Source organism: Echinops telfairi, unplaced genomic scaffold, assembly GCF_000313985.2.
Source record: "Echinops telfairi isolate 266 unplaced genomic scaffold, ASM31398v2 ScPeMD7_7425;HRSCAF=8463, whole genome shotgun sequence".
Lineage (NCBI taxonomy): Eukaryota > Metazoa > Chordata > Mammalia > Afrosoricida > Tenrecidae > Echinops > Echinops telfairi.
The window spans coordinates 1,874,647-1,886,576 of NW_022111325.1; the positions used below are offsets into that span (position 1 = coordinate 1,874,647).

At 62.2% G+C, this 11,930-nt stretch overlaps 2 protein-coding genes across 4 annotated transcripts in view; one reads left to right on the forward strand and one right to left on the reverse strand.

The window, feature by feature from the left end:
• Positions 1-1,646: 1,646 nt before the first annotated feature.
• KRTCAP2 (keratinocyte associated protein 2) lies at positions 1,647-3,876 on the reverse strand. Of its 2 annotated transcripts, none has more exons than XM_004714657.2 (5): positions 3,771-3,876; positions 3,329-3,483; positions 3,151-3,214; positions 2,030-2,096; positions 1,647-1,799 (listed from the first exon to the last, which is right to left on the reverse strand). In XM_004714657.2, exons 1-5 carry the CDS (start codon positions 3,853-3,855, stop codon positions 1,679-1,681), a joined length of 492 nt encoding a protein of 163 aa, XP_004714714.1. In that variant the 5' UTR covers positions 3,856-3,876; the 3' UTR covers positions 1,647-1,678. The 2 variants fall into 2 exon arrangements, with proteins under 2 accessions (XP_004714714.1, XP_045154447.1); XM_045298512.1 differs by lacking the exon at positions 3,771-3,876 and adding an exon at positions 3,582-3,750.
• Positions 3,877-4,481: 605 nt separating this feature from the next.
• Positions 4,482-11,930, forward strand: part of TRIM46 (tripartite motif containing 46) — a 9,057-nt gene continuing 1,608 nt past the window's right edge. The window contains exons 1-9 of one of the 2 annotated variants that reach the window (XM_004714658.3): positions 4,482-4,618; positions 5,951-6,212; positions 6,432-6,775; positions 7,430-7,573; positions 7,691-7,786; positions 8,420-8,673; positions 8,959-9,080; positions 10,043-10,345; positions 11,170-11,467. In XM_004714658.3, the coding sequence (XP_004714715.1) occupies positions 4,556-4,618; positions 5,951-6,212; positions 6,432-6,775; positions 7,430-7,573; positions 7,691-7,786; positions 8,420-8,673; positions 8,959-9,080; positions 10,043-10,345; positions 11,170-11,467 (1,886 nt within the window). In that variant the 5' untranslated portion in view covers positions 4,482-4,555. Of the gene's footprint in view, positions 5,209-5,950; positions 6,213-6,431; positions 6,776-7,429; positions 7,574-7,690; positions 7,787-8,419; positions 8,674-8,958; positions 9,081-10,042; positions 10,346-11,169; positions 11,468-11,930 lie in introns of both variants that reach the window. The other variant, XM_045298511.1, reaches the window with a different exon arrangement.

Below are 11,930 nucleotides of genomic sequence, written 5' to 3' on the forward strand. Positions count from 1 at the left end.
CCCCCCCCTTACTTAATGATGGTGATTAGGTGGCCGTGATCCCCCTGCCAGGGGTAATTAGCGGCCTGCAACCACGCAGCCCAGAGATAGGCTGGGTGGAGAGTCAAGGAAGGCGCCAACCTGCCTTGTAAATGCGCCCAGTCCGAGAGGAAGGGGTCATTACGCCAGGCAGTGGAGCAGCACCTGCTCCCAGCGCCTCCCTGCCCTCCTGGGTCCACCCACGCCCACTCCTGCGAGGCACGGTGCCTCCTCCCCAGGCTGCGTCTTACTCGGCTAGCCCTCTGCTCCCAGCCCAGGCGAGGAGAAGATCGAGGTTCCACAAAGTGAGACCCAGAACCGAGTCAGGCTTTCTGCGGGGCCACTCGCTTTAAGAGGCACAGCCTCTTCTCTTTCAGAGGTTCCCCCATCCCGCACGCCCTTCACCCCCATCCCAGGTGAGCCCGAGGCCGGAACTGCGATATTGTCGTGGCAGTTCAGTTCTCCACGAGCCCTGCTCCCACGCCCAGGCCCGAGGGAACGGACGGCCAGTTCTGCAAGCCTGCGGAGCCCTGCACCGCTTCCCTCCCGGGCCTCAAGACTGCAGGCTTCCGAGCCAGGGCTTTCAGGGTCCTCCTGCACGCGCCCTTGGACACAGATGTGGGCCCGTGCCGCCCTCTGCAGGCAGACAGGGAAACTGCACAACACTGTCAGCCCCGTGATGGAAAGATCTAGGATTCCGGCCACAAAGGCAGGAAAGAGGGGTGCCCCCCACCCATGACGGGGACTACTTTCACTTGGTCATCTTCTTCCCTAACACAGGTGCCTCTCTTAGTACAGGAGTCCATTCTAGAAAGGGATGTGTTCCCTAAACCACCCCTTTGCTCACCGCCCATGTGCGGCAATGTGCCGGCAGGAAAGAGGGTGCCTAGGTTTCTTGAATGACAGGCACCCCAGACGGAGGGACTCCTCCTGGGAGAGCACTGACCAGTGGGCCCCAGCAGTCACCTTCGTGTTTGCACAGACACAGGCTGGCTCCGCAGTTGGCAGCCTTGCCCCTGAAGTGTTGCAAGCTTGGTTGACATTTAGGACGTATCTTACGTCCTGGCTGAGACACAGCAGAAAAATGAAGGTATCAGAAGGTGAAGCATGGGTGGTGATCGACCTGGGGGTGACCCCTGCCCGGGTGTGAGCTTCAGCTGGGAATTCCCACATGGGGATGAAGGCAGAACAGGCAGGAGGGACATGAATTAGCTCAAGGTAGACTTGGGGTCACAGATTGCCCGCAGGGGGCAAAAGGAACCCCATGACGGGCACAGTGCAGGGGTGGCAGGCTTTTCCTCTTCTTATTTTCCCTCCCTGGGTCTATCCAGTCCTGATGGGCAGGACTTCACCGGGTCCAGACCACAGGTCAGCTGTGTCCTTTTCTTCCACGATGGGAGGGGTGTCACTCCAGCGCATGCCACTGCACAGTTTGGCAAAGTGCCAGGCGCGGATGGCACCCAATAAATGTCTGGTGAACAACCTAGAGGGAAAGGCCCCTTGTGCCCCCCCACCTGCCCCCCTTCAAGGTCTGAAAACCTGAAGCAGCTGTCAGCTGCACCGAGAACTGTCAAACCCAAGGCAGACATTGGCAGGGGAGGCCCCTCACGGCGCACCGCTCGCAGAACTACAAAGAATCAACTTTATTGGACATTTAGGGTCAGTTTCTCTTCTTGCCCTTGCCCGTGACCTTGGCCGGGGCGAGGACCGGCGCTGTTGCCTGGTACAGCGTGGAGGAGATCTTGTTGATGTAGTACAGACCAACCATGGAGAAGATGAAGCTGTGAGGTGAAGACAGAAAGAGGCTCAAGTCATCAGTGGGCACTCGCCCAGCCCGGTGCTTCCCAGGGTGGACACCAGCCTCGGGCAAGAATCCAGGTTCAGGCTTAAGAAAATGGGCAAGGATAAAGGGGTGGTGGTGCAGGGAGGGAGCCCTCGGGAAGAAGGCCTGGCAGGGTCCAGTGTCAAAGGCCAGGGAGTTGCACCCTTTCCCCAGCTGCCGGGCACATACCAGGTGGTGACACATACTCGGTGGATCAGGCCAGATGCAAAGAGAGCCAACAAGAGGCAGAGGAGAACTAGGGAGGCAAGAGGGGACCAAAACACAGTGGTTAGAGCGGAAGTGGCAGGAGAAACCTGAGACTTTCTGAATCTGGGGGGGGCCTGCTTGGAAGGGCATGGCATGACAATGATAAGAAGGCTTCAGATGGCCTGAATGACACTCCACACAATGGAATTCACGAAAATTGGCTTGAGAAGCATCCCTGTCACCCCCACCCACTCTCTAAACTCAGCCCTGTTTCTTCTGGTAAGAAGGGGAGAGTCCCACCCTTGGATGGATAAGCAGAATCAGCCCAAACTGGCTTGTTCTCCTGAAACCGCCCAGTGAGCCGATCAGAGGCCATCTCGTCCAGTACCAAAAGCTAGGCAAGGTCCTGGGTCTAAAAGTCTGCAGACAGTTTTTACTTCCTTCCCCTCAGCCACCTTTGGCATCCCGAGGGGGCACAGATGGGTACATGCTGGGCCACCCACAGAAAGGTTGGTGGTCCAACCCCACCCACGGTGTCTCACAAGCCTGGCAATTGGCTGCCAAAAGGTGGCAGCCGTAAGACGCTTGTGGAGCACACATGGGGTCTCCCCAAGCCAGAATCAACTCAAGAGCAACAGCAGCCTTTTCGATCTCACACCAAAGCTCGCTGCCATCTAGTTGATGCCAACTTATAGCCACACTTAAGAGCCCGGGTAGAACTGCCCTGTGAGTTTCTGAGACTGAGTTGAAGGCTGCACCTTCTCCTGCAGAGCAGATGCCTGTTTAGAACTGCTGACCTTGCAGTTAGCAGCCCAATGGTAACCACTACACCACCAGGGCGCCCTGCACATTAAATACGGAGTGGTAATGAGGTAGTAAGGAGGCTGCATGTGTGGGGCCAGGTTTGGAAAGGTCCGCTCTGGGAGAGAAAAACGGGGCTTTCTGCTCTGGTGAAGAGTTAAAGAGTTGCAGTCTCAGAGCCTCACAGAGGCACCCTACCTGTCCCATAGGGTCACTATGTGGCAGTGAGCGTGGGTTTTAGTTGGGGGTGGGGTGGGGTGGAGGCGCTAGGGAGGAGAGGATCCCCCTCACTTTGCACTTACTCTCGGGAAAGATCTTTGCCTGGAATCCTTTGCCGAAGACAAGATTCTCCAGGTTATTGAAGGCCTGGGTTTCGAGAGTTAAGGAGTAGGGCAAGAAACCAGGGCGCGGAGCCAGGGCGGTGGCGCCCCCTCTTCACACACCTTCACACCCCCCTTCCCGCTCGCCTGGGGAGGATACAGTGAGGGAGAAGACGAAGAGGCCGGAGCCCAGCAGGCCGCCCTGGATGGTGAGCCACTCTGTGGAGGCTAGCTGGCGGCTGTACATCTGCATCCCAGCGAAGAGCAGCAGGGACAGCAGGGAGGAGAGCGCCAGCGACGTGCCTGTACCCACCACTGGAAGTGGGGCGAGAAGAGGGGCAGAGTCAGCTCCAGCCCCCCGGCAAGAGGGCTCGGCCGGTCCGTCCACCTTCCGGGGCTGCAGCCACACTCACTCTTCAATTTCCCCCACTGTGCAGCGGTCCTGATGGGCTCCCCAGCCCCGGACGCCCGGCACCCTTCCCAAGGAAACGCCCGCTCCCTAGACTTGAGGACACGTCAGCTCTGCAGGAAGGGGGAGGAACCGGCCCGCCCCGACTCCGGCCCCCGCTAGTCCGCCCCGGGGATCTCGGCAGTCCCGGTACCCATCATGGCCTGCCGGGGAGTCCAGTCGGTGCCGCTGGCCAACGAAGTGCCCGAGCCGAACCGGGTGTCGTTGGCAGTGCGCATGCGTCATCCAAACGCAGCCTTCGCCTCCCTAGCCTCCTCGTTCTCCTGGGCGGCTCCAGGACGCAGCGCCCTCTAGCGGACGGGAGGAGCTCCTGGACGTTGAAGAGCATCCTGGGCCACCGCCCAAGTCCTCCGCCTTTCGCGGTACCCAAGTGCATCTGCTTGTTTCTGAGGGCGAACCGCGCTTCGTCTCTTCGAGTCACTGAGCTCAGGGCTCATCCCCTCACGTCTGCGACTCTGCCTTCCTTGCCATTCATGTCTCCCCCAGTGACTGTTCTCCAAACCTCCATCCTCCATGATCATTGCTTGAGCATGATCATTGCTTGAGCATCTCCCGTGGACTCTTGCCCAAGCCCAAATCCAATGCACCCCGGAACCCATCTTGCTCTGGAACTAGCCTCCCGCTTTCCATTAGCGTCCAGTGAAGGATGCGAACATAAGAAATGGCTACCCACTCAAATACTCTTCCATGATACCCAACCCCCCGACCGCCTTCGGAGAACCACGTGGGGAGAACTATTTCCCACCCCCCTACCCCACGGGCGCTGGTCCAGACGAGTCCCTGGAGCATGCGCAGTGACATCTCACCCCCACCCCTCCCTACACCCCCACTGGGTGCCTGTATTAAGCCCAGGGTTCGCAGCCGCAGCCAGGACCGGGCACCTAGGGACGGGCGGGCAGCGGCGGGGACGGTAGGGCCATGGCCGAGGGTGACGAGATGCAGACCTTCACTTCCATCATGGACGCACTGGTCCGCATCAGTGTAAGTTGAGGTGGGGTCGAGGGGCAAGGGAGGTCCGGGGCAGGCCGGAACCTGGGACAGGTGTGGATTTGGATTCGGGGAGATGCTGGGATGTGTGCCGGGTGTCGAAGGGGCTGACGACGCGGAAATCAGAAATCCGGGTGCAGGTGTGAGAGTAATCCCGGGCTGCTCAGAGGCGTCTGTGCCGGGGTGTGAGGAGCTAGGAGCTGCCCAGTCGCGGCGGGTGGGCTGGGATGGCGGCCAGCTGTGCACCCGGGCTGGGGCTGGGTGGCGGAGGAGGGGGCTCTGCTAGGAAGAGGGGCGTGTGGAGCTTGGAAAATTAAAAACTCAGGACACGTGGGGGTGCGATGAAGGATACTCCCCAGGGTGCTGTCCCCAATTTGGACCTTCTTGAAGACCCCACCGCACCGCACCCCCACTCGGGGGCCGCCTCGGAGCCCGCGGTTGTCTTGACAACCGGTGCCCGGCTCTCCCAGGGGCGGTGCCAACCTTGCTCCCCCCCACCACTTCCTTCCACCTCCCTCCCTGCCCCTCCCTCCTTTGTGTCAGCTGCGCCCCTGACCGGGATGGCTGCGAAGAGAGGGATCAAGGTGAGGTGTGGAGGGGTGGGGCAGAGCCTGCGGACACCCCCTGCCACAAAAGGGGGAGGGGTACTTCCGGTGGGGAGGGGGCGAGTCGGTGGGGCGCCTGTCTCCCCCTAGCGTGGGGAGGGGGTTGTCGCCCGCCGGAGGGGGCGGGAGGACTGGAGATGGGAGTGGGGCGCCGGGGACTGGGCTGGGTCGGGACTGGAGGAGGCAGGGGAGAAAAGGGGAGATGAGTGGTGGCTGGGCGGCCGCAGGCCGGAGCGGCGGCGGCGGGAGGACGGATGGGGCGAGCTGGCAGTGCGGAGAGCAAGCGGCGTGTGGCTGTGAGCAGCCGTCTTGAGGGGGGCTGTCGCCAAGGGGGTGGGGGTCCGCGCCCATCTGCGGAATGGGCGGTGTCCTTGAGAGGAGCGCGGGGCGGGCGGCCTGGGCATGGGGGATGGGATCAAGACCAGGTGTGGGGGGATGGGATCAAGGCCAGGTGTGGAGGTGCGTGCTGGACTGCAGCAGCGGGAGTGGCGGGGAGTGGGGCTCGTGCTCCCTCCTGCCCTGCGCCTCGAGGGGCCTGGCACTTGGCCAGAGGGAAATGGAGAAGGAGCTAGAGGGCCGGCCAGGTCTGACAGGGGCAGTGCCGGGGAGAAGCTATTTGTCTCGCTCCTTCCAGAGACCCCTGGAGCCCCTAAGGGCAGCCTAGGGTCCTGCCCCGCGGAGTGCGCCCCCCCCAATGGCCTCCCCCCTGGTCCTTCCACAGACGAGCATGAAGAACATGGAGAAGGAACTGCTGTGCCCAGTGTGTCAAGAGATGTACAAGCAGCCACTGGTGCTGCCTTGTACCCACAACGTCTGCCAGGCCTGTGCCCGGGAGGTGCTGGGCCAGCAGGGCTATGTGGGCTATGGTGGGGACCCCAGCTCGGAGCCTACCTCTCCTGCGTCGACCCCGTCCACCCGCAGCCCCCGCCTTTCCCGCAGGACTCTCCCCAAACCAGATCGCCTGGACCGGCTGCTTAAGTCAGGTGGGGCTAGGGTCTGAGGCAGGGTGGGGGTTGGTTGGGTGTTCCGATGTTCTGAGGAAGAGAGAAGGGGCCCATCACTGGTCAGGGGCATCCGACTGTCTTTCTGGGGGTGGGGATGCTGCTCCTCCAGACTCCTACCAGACAAATCTAATTTTTAAAACGGATGTGAACATGTTCCCACCCAGCCACCTGTGACACTCTCCCTGGCCCCGTCCACAGGCTTTGGGACATACCCGGGGCGGAAGCGAGGCGCTTTGCACCCCCAGGTGATCGTGTTCCCGTGCCCAGCCTGCCAGGGTGATGTGGAACTGGGGGAGAGGGGCCTGGCGGGACTCTTCCGGAACCTGACTTTGGAGCGGGTGGTGGAGCGGTACCGGCAGAGTGTGAGTGTGGGCGGTGCCATCCTGTGCCAACTGTGCAAGCCCCCTCCTCTGGAGGCCACCAAGGGCTGTGCGGAGTGCCGAGCCACCTTCTGCAATGAGTGCTTCAAGCTCTTCCACCCCTGGGGCACCCAGAAGGCCCAGCATGAGCCCACCCTGCCCAGCCTCTCCTTCCGCCCCAAGGTAAGTCAGAACCTAAGGAGGGAAGGCAGAGGGGTGGGGGCCGGTTGGTTTCTGGGAGCAGCAGGGAGCGGAGCATTTGCAAAGGCCTGCAGGGGTGCTCTGTAACCAGCATCAGCAAGCTGGGCCTCCATCTCCCCTGCAAGCCCTGATGGTATCTGCCCTGCAAGGTCTATCTCTGCCTGTAGAGAGTTGAGAGAACGCTGAGATAATGTTTGTGAAAGGTCTGAGAAGGGCTGGACACATTCATTTCCTTGAACAAATATTTATTGAGCACCTATTTGCTCCATGCTGTTCTAGGCTCTGTGGATACAGCCAGGATAATGGGCGAGGTTAATTATTAACTGTAAAGCCACGATTAATCCTTCTCCTCATTGTCACTACCATACAGCACCACCCCCCGCCCCCAGGAGGTAGAGGAAGGGAGGTGCTGTGCCCTGCTGATGAAATAAGTGGACATTGCCCAGGACAGCAGGAAAGGCTCTCCTGGCTGCTGGTGTGTACCACCACCAGGTGGCGCTGTGAAGCACCACTAGCCAGAACACCCCTCTACCTGCACCTGCCCGTGTGGGCGAGCGCGCCAACTTGTTCTTGTGGGTAGGTCAGACCTTTATGCCACTGGCTGGCTGACTGTCTTATTGCTCTTTATGCCCCTAGGGCCTGATGTGCCCAGACCACAAGGAAGAGGTGACCCATTACTGCAAGACGTGCCAGCGGCTTGTATGCCAACTCTGCCGCGTGCGGCGTACCCACAGTGGGCACAAGATCACACCGGTGCTCAGCGCCTATCAGGCCCTCAAGGTGAGGGCCCCTGCTCAGTAAACCCCAGTGCTAACACATTGACCCCCTCAGCACCACCTTCCCACTCCGGGTTTCTGCCAGGCCGGGCATGATGCCCACCTCTTTCTTCCCCCTCAGGACAAGCTGACAAAGAGCCTGACATACATCCTGGGAAATCAGGACACGGTGCAGACCCAGATCTGTGAGCTAGAGGAGACCGTGAGGCACACAGAGGTGAGGGAGGCCGTGGATGTGGACCCAGGGCCTGGGAGTGTGCCAGGAGCAGGTGCCAGTGGGTTCAGCCCAGTCACCTGGTTGCAGGTTCAGGAAGCCCGGAGGAGGGGGAGGCTCATGAGTGGTAAAGTTCTCATGAAACCTGGTTGGCAAGAACGTTGGTGCCCTGGGTCAGGCTGTGCCTGGGGCTGCACTGGGGGTAGGGCCCGCTGCAGCTCAGGGCAGGGAGAGCACAGAAAGCCCCAGGGACTCTGCTCCAGAGCCCGCAGGCCCAGCTGCCTGCTGGGACGGCACATGTGCCTGGCGTGGGAACCAGAGTGAGGCTCTGATACCTCCTGCCAGATCGAGAGCTGGCTGACCCAGGATGGCAGTGAGATGGCACAGTGGCCAGCGGACACGAGTGCTCCGTCTGGGGCTCCTTAATGGGTCAGAAAGCTCAGCACAAATGGTCAGGGGGTGAACCCACTGGGGTCATCAAGCACCTGCTCCTACTGGGATGGGTGTATAGGCCCTTCCCGTCACTTGTGACCTTAGCTGTGGTGTGGTGCCCAGGAGGCTGGCACCGGTGCTTGCTGTGCTGCCTTCAAAAGGACACAGGAAGTCAGGCCCCTATGGCTGTTTCTCTTTGGGCAGGTGAGTGGCCTGCAGGCCAGGGAAGAGGTATCCCAGCTGGTGCGGGGGCTGGGGGCTGTGCTGGAGGAGAAGCGGGCATCACTGCTTCAGGCCATTGAGGAATGCCAGCAGGAGCGGCTGGCCCGCCTCAGCGCCCAGATCCAGGAGCACCGGAGCCTGCTGGATGGCTCGGGGCTGGTGGGCTACGCCCAGGAGGTCCTTAAGGAAACAGACCAGCCCTGCTTTGTGCAAGCAGCCAAGCAGCTGCACAACAGGTACCTGGGGCCTGTCGCGCGAGATGGGGGGGTGGGCTTCTAGCCTTCAGGGGAATTCTGGGTGTAGCCAACATCTAAGATGGTGTCAAGAATACTGGTTGCCAGGAGGAGAGCTGGGGGCCCTGGGTATTGTCATAAGACCAAACTGATGCCCCGCTTACCCTTAAGGAGCCGAGCAGAAACCCAAGACAGATGCCAGGGCCCTCGGGGCAGACAAGGAAGACTCAAAGGGGGAGGGTGGCTGCCCACCAGGCTGGACCTGACCCCCACCCGCCCCTCCCACAGGATCGCCCGAGCAACTGAGGTCCTCCAGACCTTCCGGCCAGCGGCCAGTTCCTCCTTCCGCCACTGCCAGCTGGACGTGGCCCGTGAGATGAAGCTGCTGACGGAGCTTAACTTCCTGCGAGGTGAGGAGGTGGCCAGGCCCCATACCCAACTACAGCCTTCCTCCCTCCCTCCCCAGCAGCGGGCCCGGGGGGCAGGGCAGTGCCCACCGGGGACCTTCCTGGCCTTTCCCCCTTCCCACCCAGCCCACCCTGCCACACCGCCCCAGCCCCACCGCGCTCAGCGCCGCTTCTCCGTCTCTTTGTTTGTAGGCTGTGGCCACCGCAGACTGCTCCGGAGCACCCAGGCAAGTCAGCGGCCCTGCCCGGGGGTCCTGCCGCCCCCATCCCACTCATTGCCTCCTTCTTTCCCACCTTCCCCAGCCCTCTCTCGGGCCTCCCCCCTGGACAACTGCCCACTGTCTCCCTTCTGCCTCCCCCCCCCCTCTGCTTCTCCCTGCTGCTTTTGTGACCTTTGCCCTCTGGACTTCCCCCGACTTTGCCCTTGACCTCCACCTCGCACCCCCCCACACACACCCAGCTCCTGCTTTCCCTCTGTCATCTCCCCACTCTCCATCCTGCTCACACCTGTCTCTCCCTCCTCATCGCCTCCCTTCCTCCTGCTCAGCGCCCTCTTGCCTGGGTTCCAGGGGCCTCTGCCTGCATCTCCCGGGGTGCCTCTGTAGGCCTAGAATGTCAAAGGTGGAGGGACCCCAAGACTTATCTGGTCTCATCCCCTCAATCTGACAGTGGAGGAAACTGAGGGTCAGGGAGGGAAAGTGACCTGCGGAAGGCTGGAACAAGATAGTGGCAGACCTAGAACACAGACCACCCCACGTCTCTCAGTGCTCTCCTGCCCCCCTCCCCACCCCCTGCTCTCTCCCTCCCCTGGGGCTCTGCCCCTCCTGGCTGTGCCCTGGGCCCAGCCCCCTCACTCGCACTCACCCCCCGGCTCCCGCTGCTTGCCCTGTCCCTGCCTCCCCCCACCTTCCATGCCACCCCAAGGCCAGGCCCTGACTGACCCCACCCGCCCGTTCTCCCTGCAGTGCCGGAGGCGCCGGTCATCGACACCCAGCGCACCTTCGCCTACGACCAGATCTTCCTGTGCTGGCGGCTGCCCCCTCATTCGCCGCCTGCCTGGCACTACACCATTGAGTTCCGGCGCACAGACGTGCCACCCCAGCCGGGTCCCACCCGCTGGCAGCGGCGGGAGGAGGTGAGGGGCACCAGCGCCCTGCTGGAGAACCCCGACACGGGCTCTGTGTACGTGCTGCGCGTCCGCGGCTGCAACAAGGCCGGCTACGGCGAGTACAGCGAGGACGTGCACCTGCACACGCCCCCTGCGCCAGGTGAGTGAGTGAGCCCGGGACCAGCGAGCCGGCCGGCCGCTGGGGCGGGCGCTGCGGGCAGGGTCGCACACCGTAGCTGCGGAGCAAGCCGGTGCCTGGGTTGGTGCCCCAGCTCTGCTGCGTGGCTCTGGACACACCACTTAACCCCGCTGTGCGCTCCAGGGGCCTCGTATGAAGACAGGAGGTGGCCGCCTGAGCCGGGGCGCCAGAACGTGCGTGGAAAGTGGAATGAGGTCAAAGATCGTGGGACTTTTTCCCCACGCGCTTTTTGAAGTCCCCACATGACACCTCTTCCCTCACCCCCACTCTCACTGCCGCCCGACTCAGACTCACAGCGATGCTAGAGGGCCGGTTCTCCCGGCCTGTGGGTTTCATGATAATCAAAGCCCCGTCTGGCTCCCACTGGCTCCTTAGGGTTGTGGAGTCCAATGAGGTGGGAGATGGCGTCTGTAGTGGGTGGGTGCCGTTTCTGGCCCTGGGGTGAGAAGCAGCGGGCCGAGTGTGAGCAGGGCTAGAGTGAGGGGCTGGGGAAGCCCCGCACCCTGGGGCCTATGAGGGGGCAGGTCTCCTGGCTCACCAGCTGCCACTAAAACTCTTCCTGGGGCCCCATGCCCTTTGGGGGTTCCCCTTCTTTTTTCTTTATGCCCCCAGGCCAGCTCCCAGGCCCCGTCCCCCTGCACCCTGCCCATGCCTGGTGACTGAATCACATTGCAACTTGTGCCCAGTTTTGAAGTCTCCCAGGGTCCTGTGCTGACACCTCACAGTCCCCAGGGCCCATGGGCGTCCCTGAAGCCCTTCTGTCTCAACCCCTCCACTCCCCACAGTCCTGCACTTCTTCCTCGATGGCCGCTGGGGTGCAGGTCGAGAGCGGCTGGCCATCAGCAAGGACCAGCGCGCGGTGCGGAGCGTCCCTGGGCTGCCCCTGCTGCTGGCGGCCGAGAGGCTGCTGACTGGATGTCACCTGAGTGTGGATGTGGTCCTGGGGGACGTGGCCGTGACCCAGGGCCGCAGCTACTGGGCCTGCGCCGTGGACCCAGCTTCCTACTTGGTCAAGGTGGGCGTCGGGCTGGAGAGCAAGCTTCAGGAAAGCTTCCAGGGTGCCCCGGATGTGATCAGCCCCAGGTCAGGTCCCTCCCGAAGTGGGGGAGGGGGGGAGGGGGTCGGCTTGCGCTGGGCCATGGCAGGTGGGGGAGGGTGGCAAGAGGTGGTGGTCAGAGTGTGGCAGCCAGGCTGGGAACCCACGGAAGGGCTTTGGGGACTGCTGTCCATTCAGAGCGGAGGCGGTCATCCGGGAAGGGTGAGCAAGAGGGGCCATCGCCATGCCCTGCTGCCTGTCGGGGGAGGGCACGATGCGCACATCTTTCCAAGTTTCCACGCCCTTTCTCCACAAAACGCCTGCTCTAGGCCCTCCTTGGCCCACAGACACCTCTTCTTAACGTCCTAAGCAATTCCCTGAAACCCATCCAGCGTCATAACCCTTCTGTCCCCAACCTATTCGAACGTCCCTCCCACACCTGCGTTTCTCCTACTGTCCCATTTCCTCCCTCCCACTCAGCTCCCTCCTAGCCCCCACCCCTGCCTATCG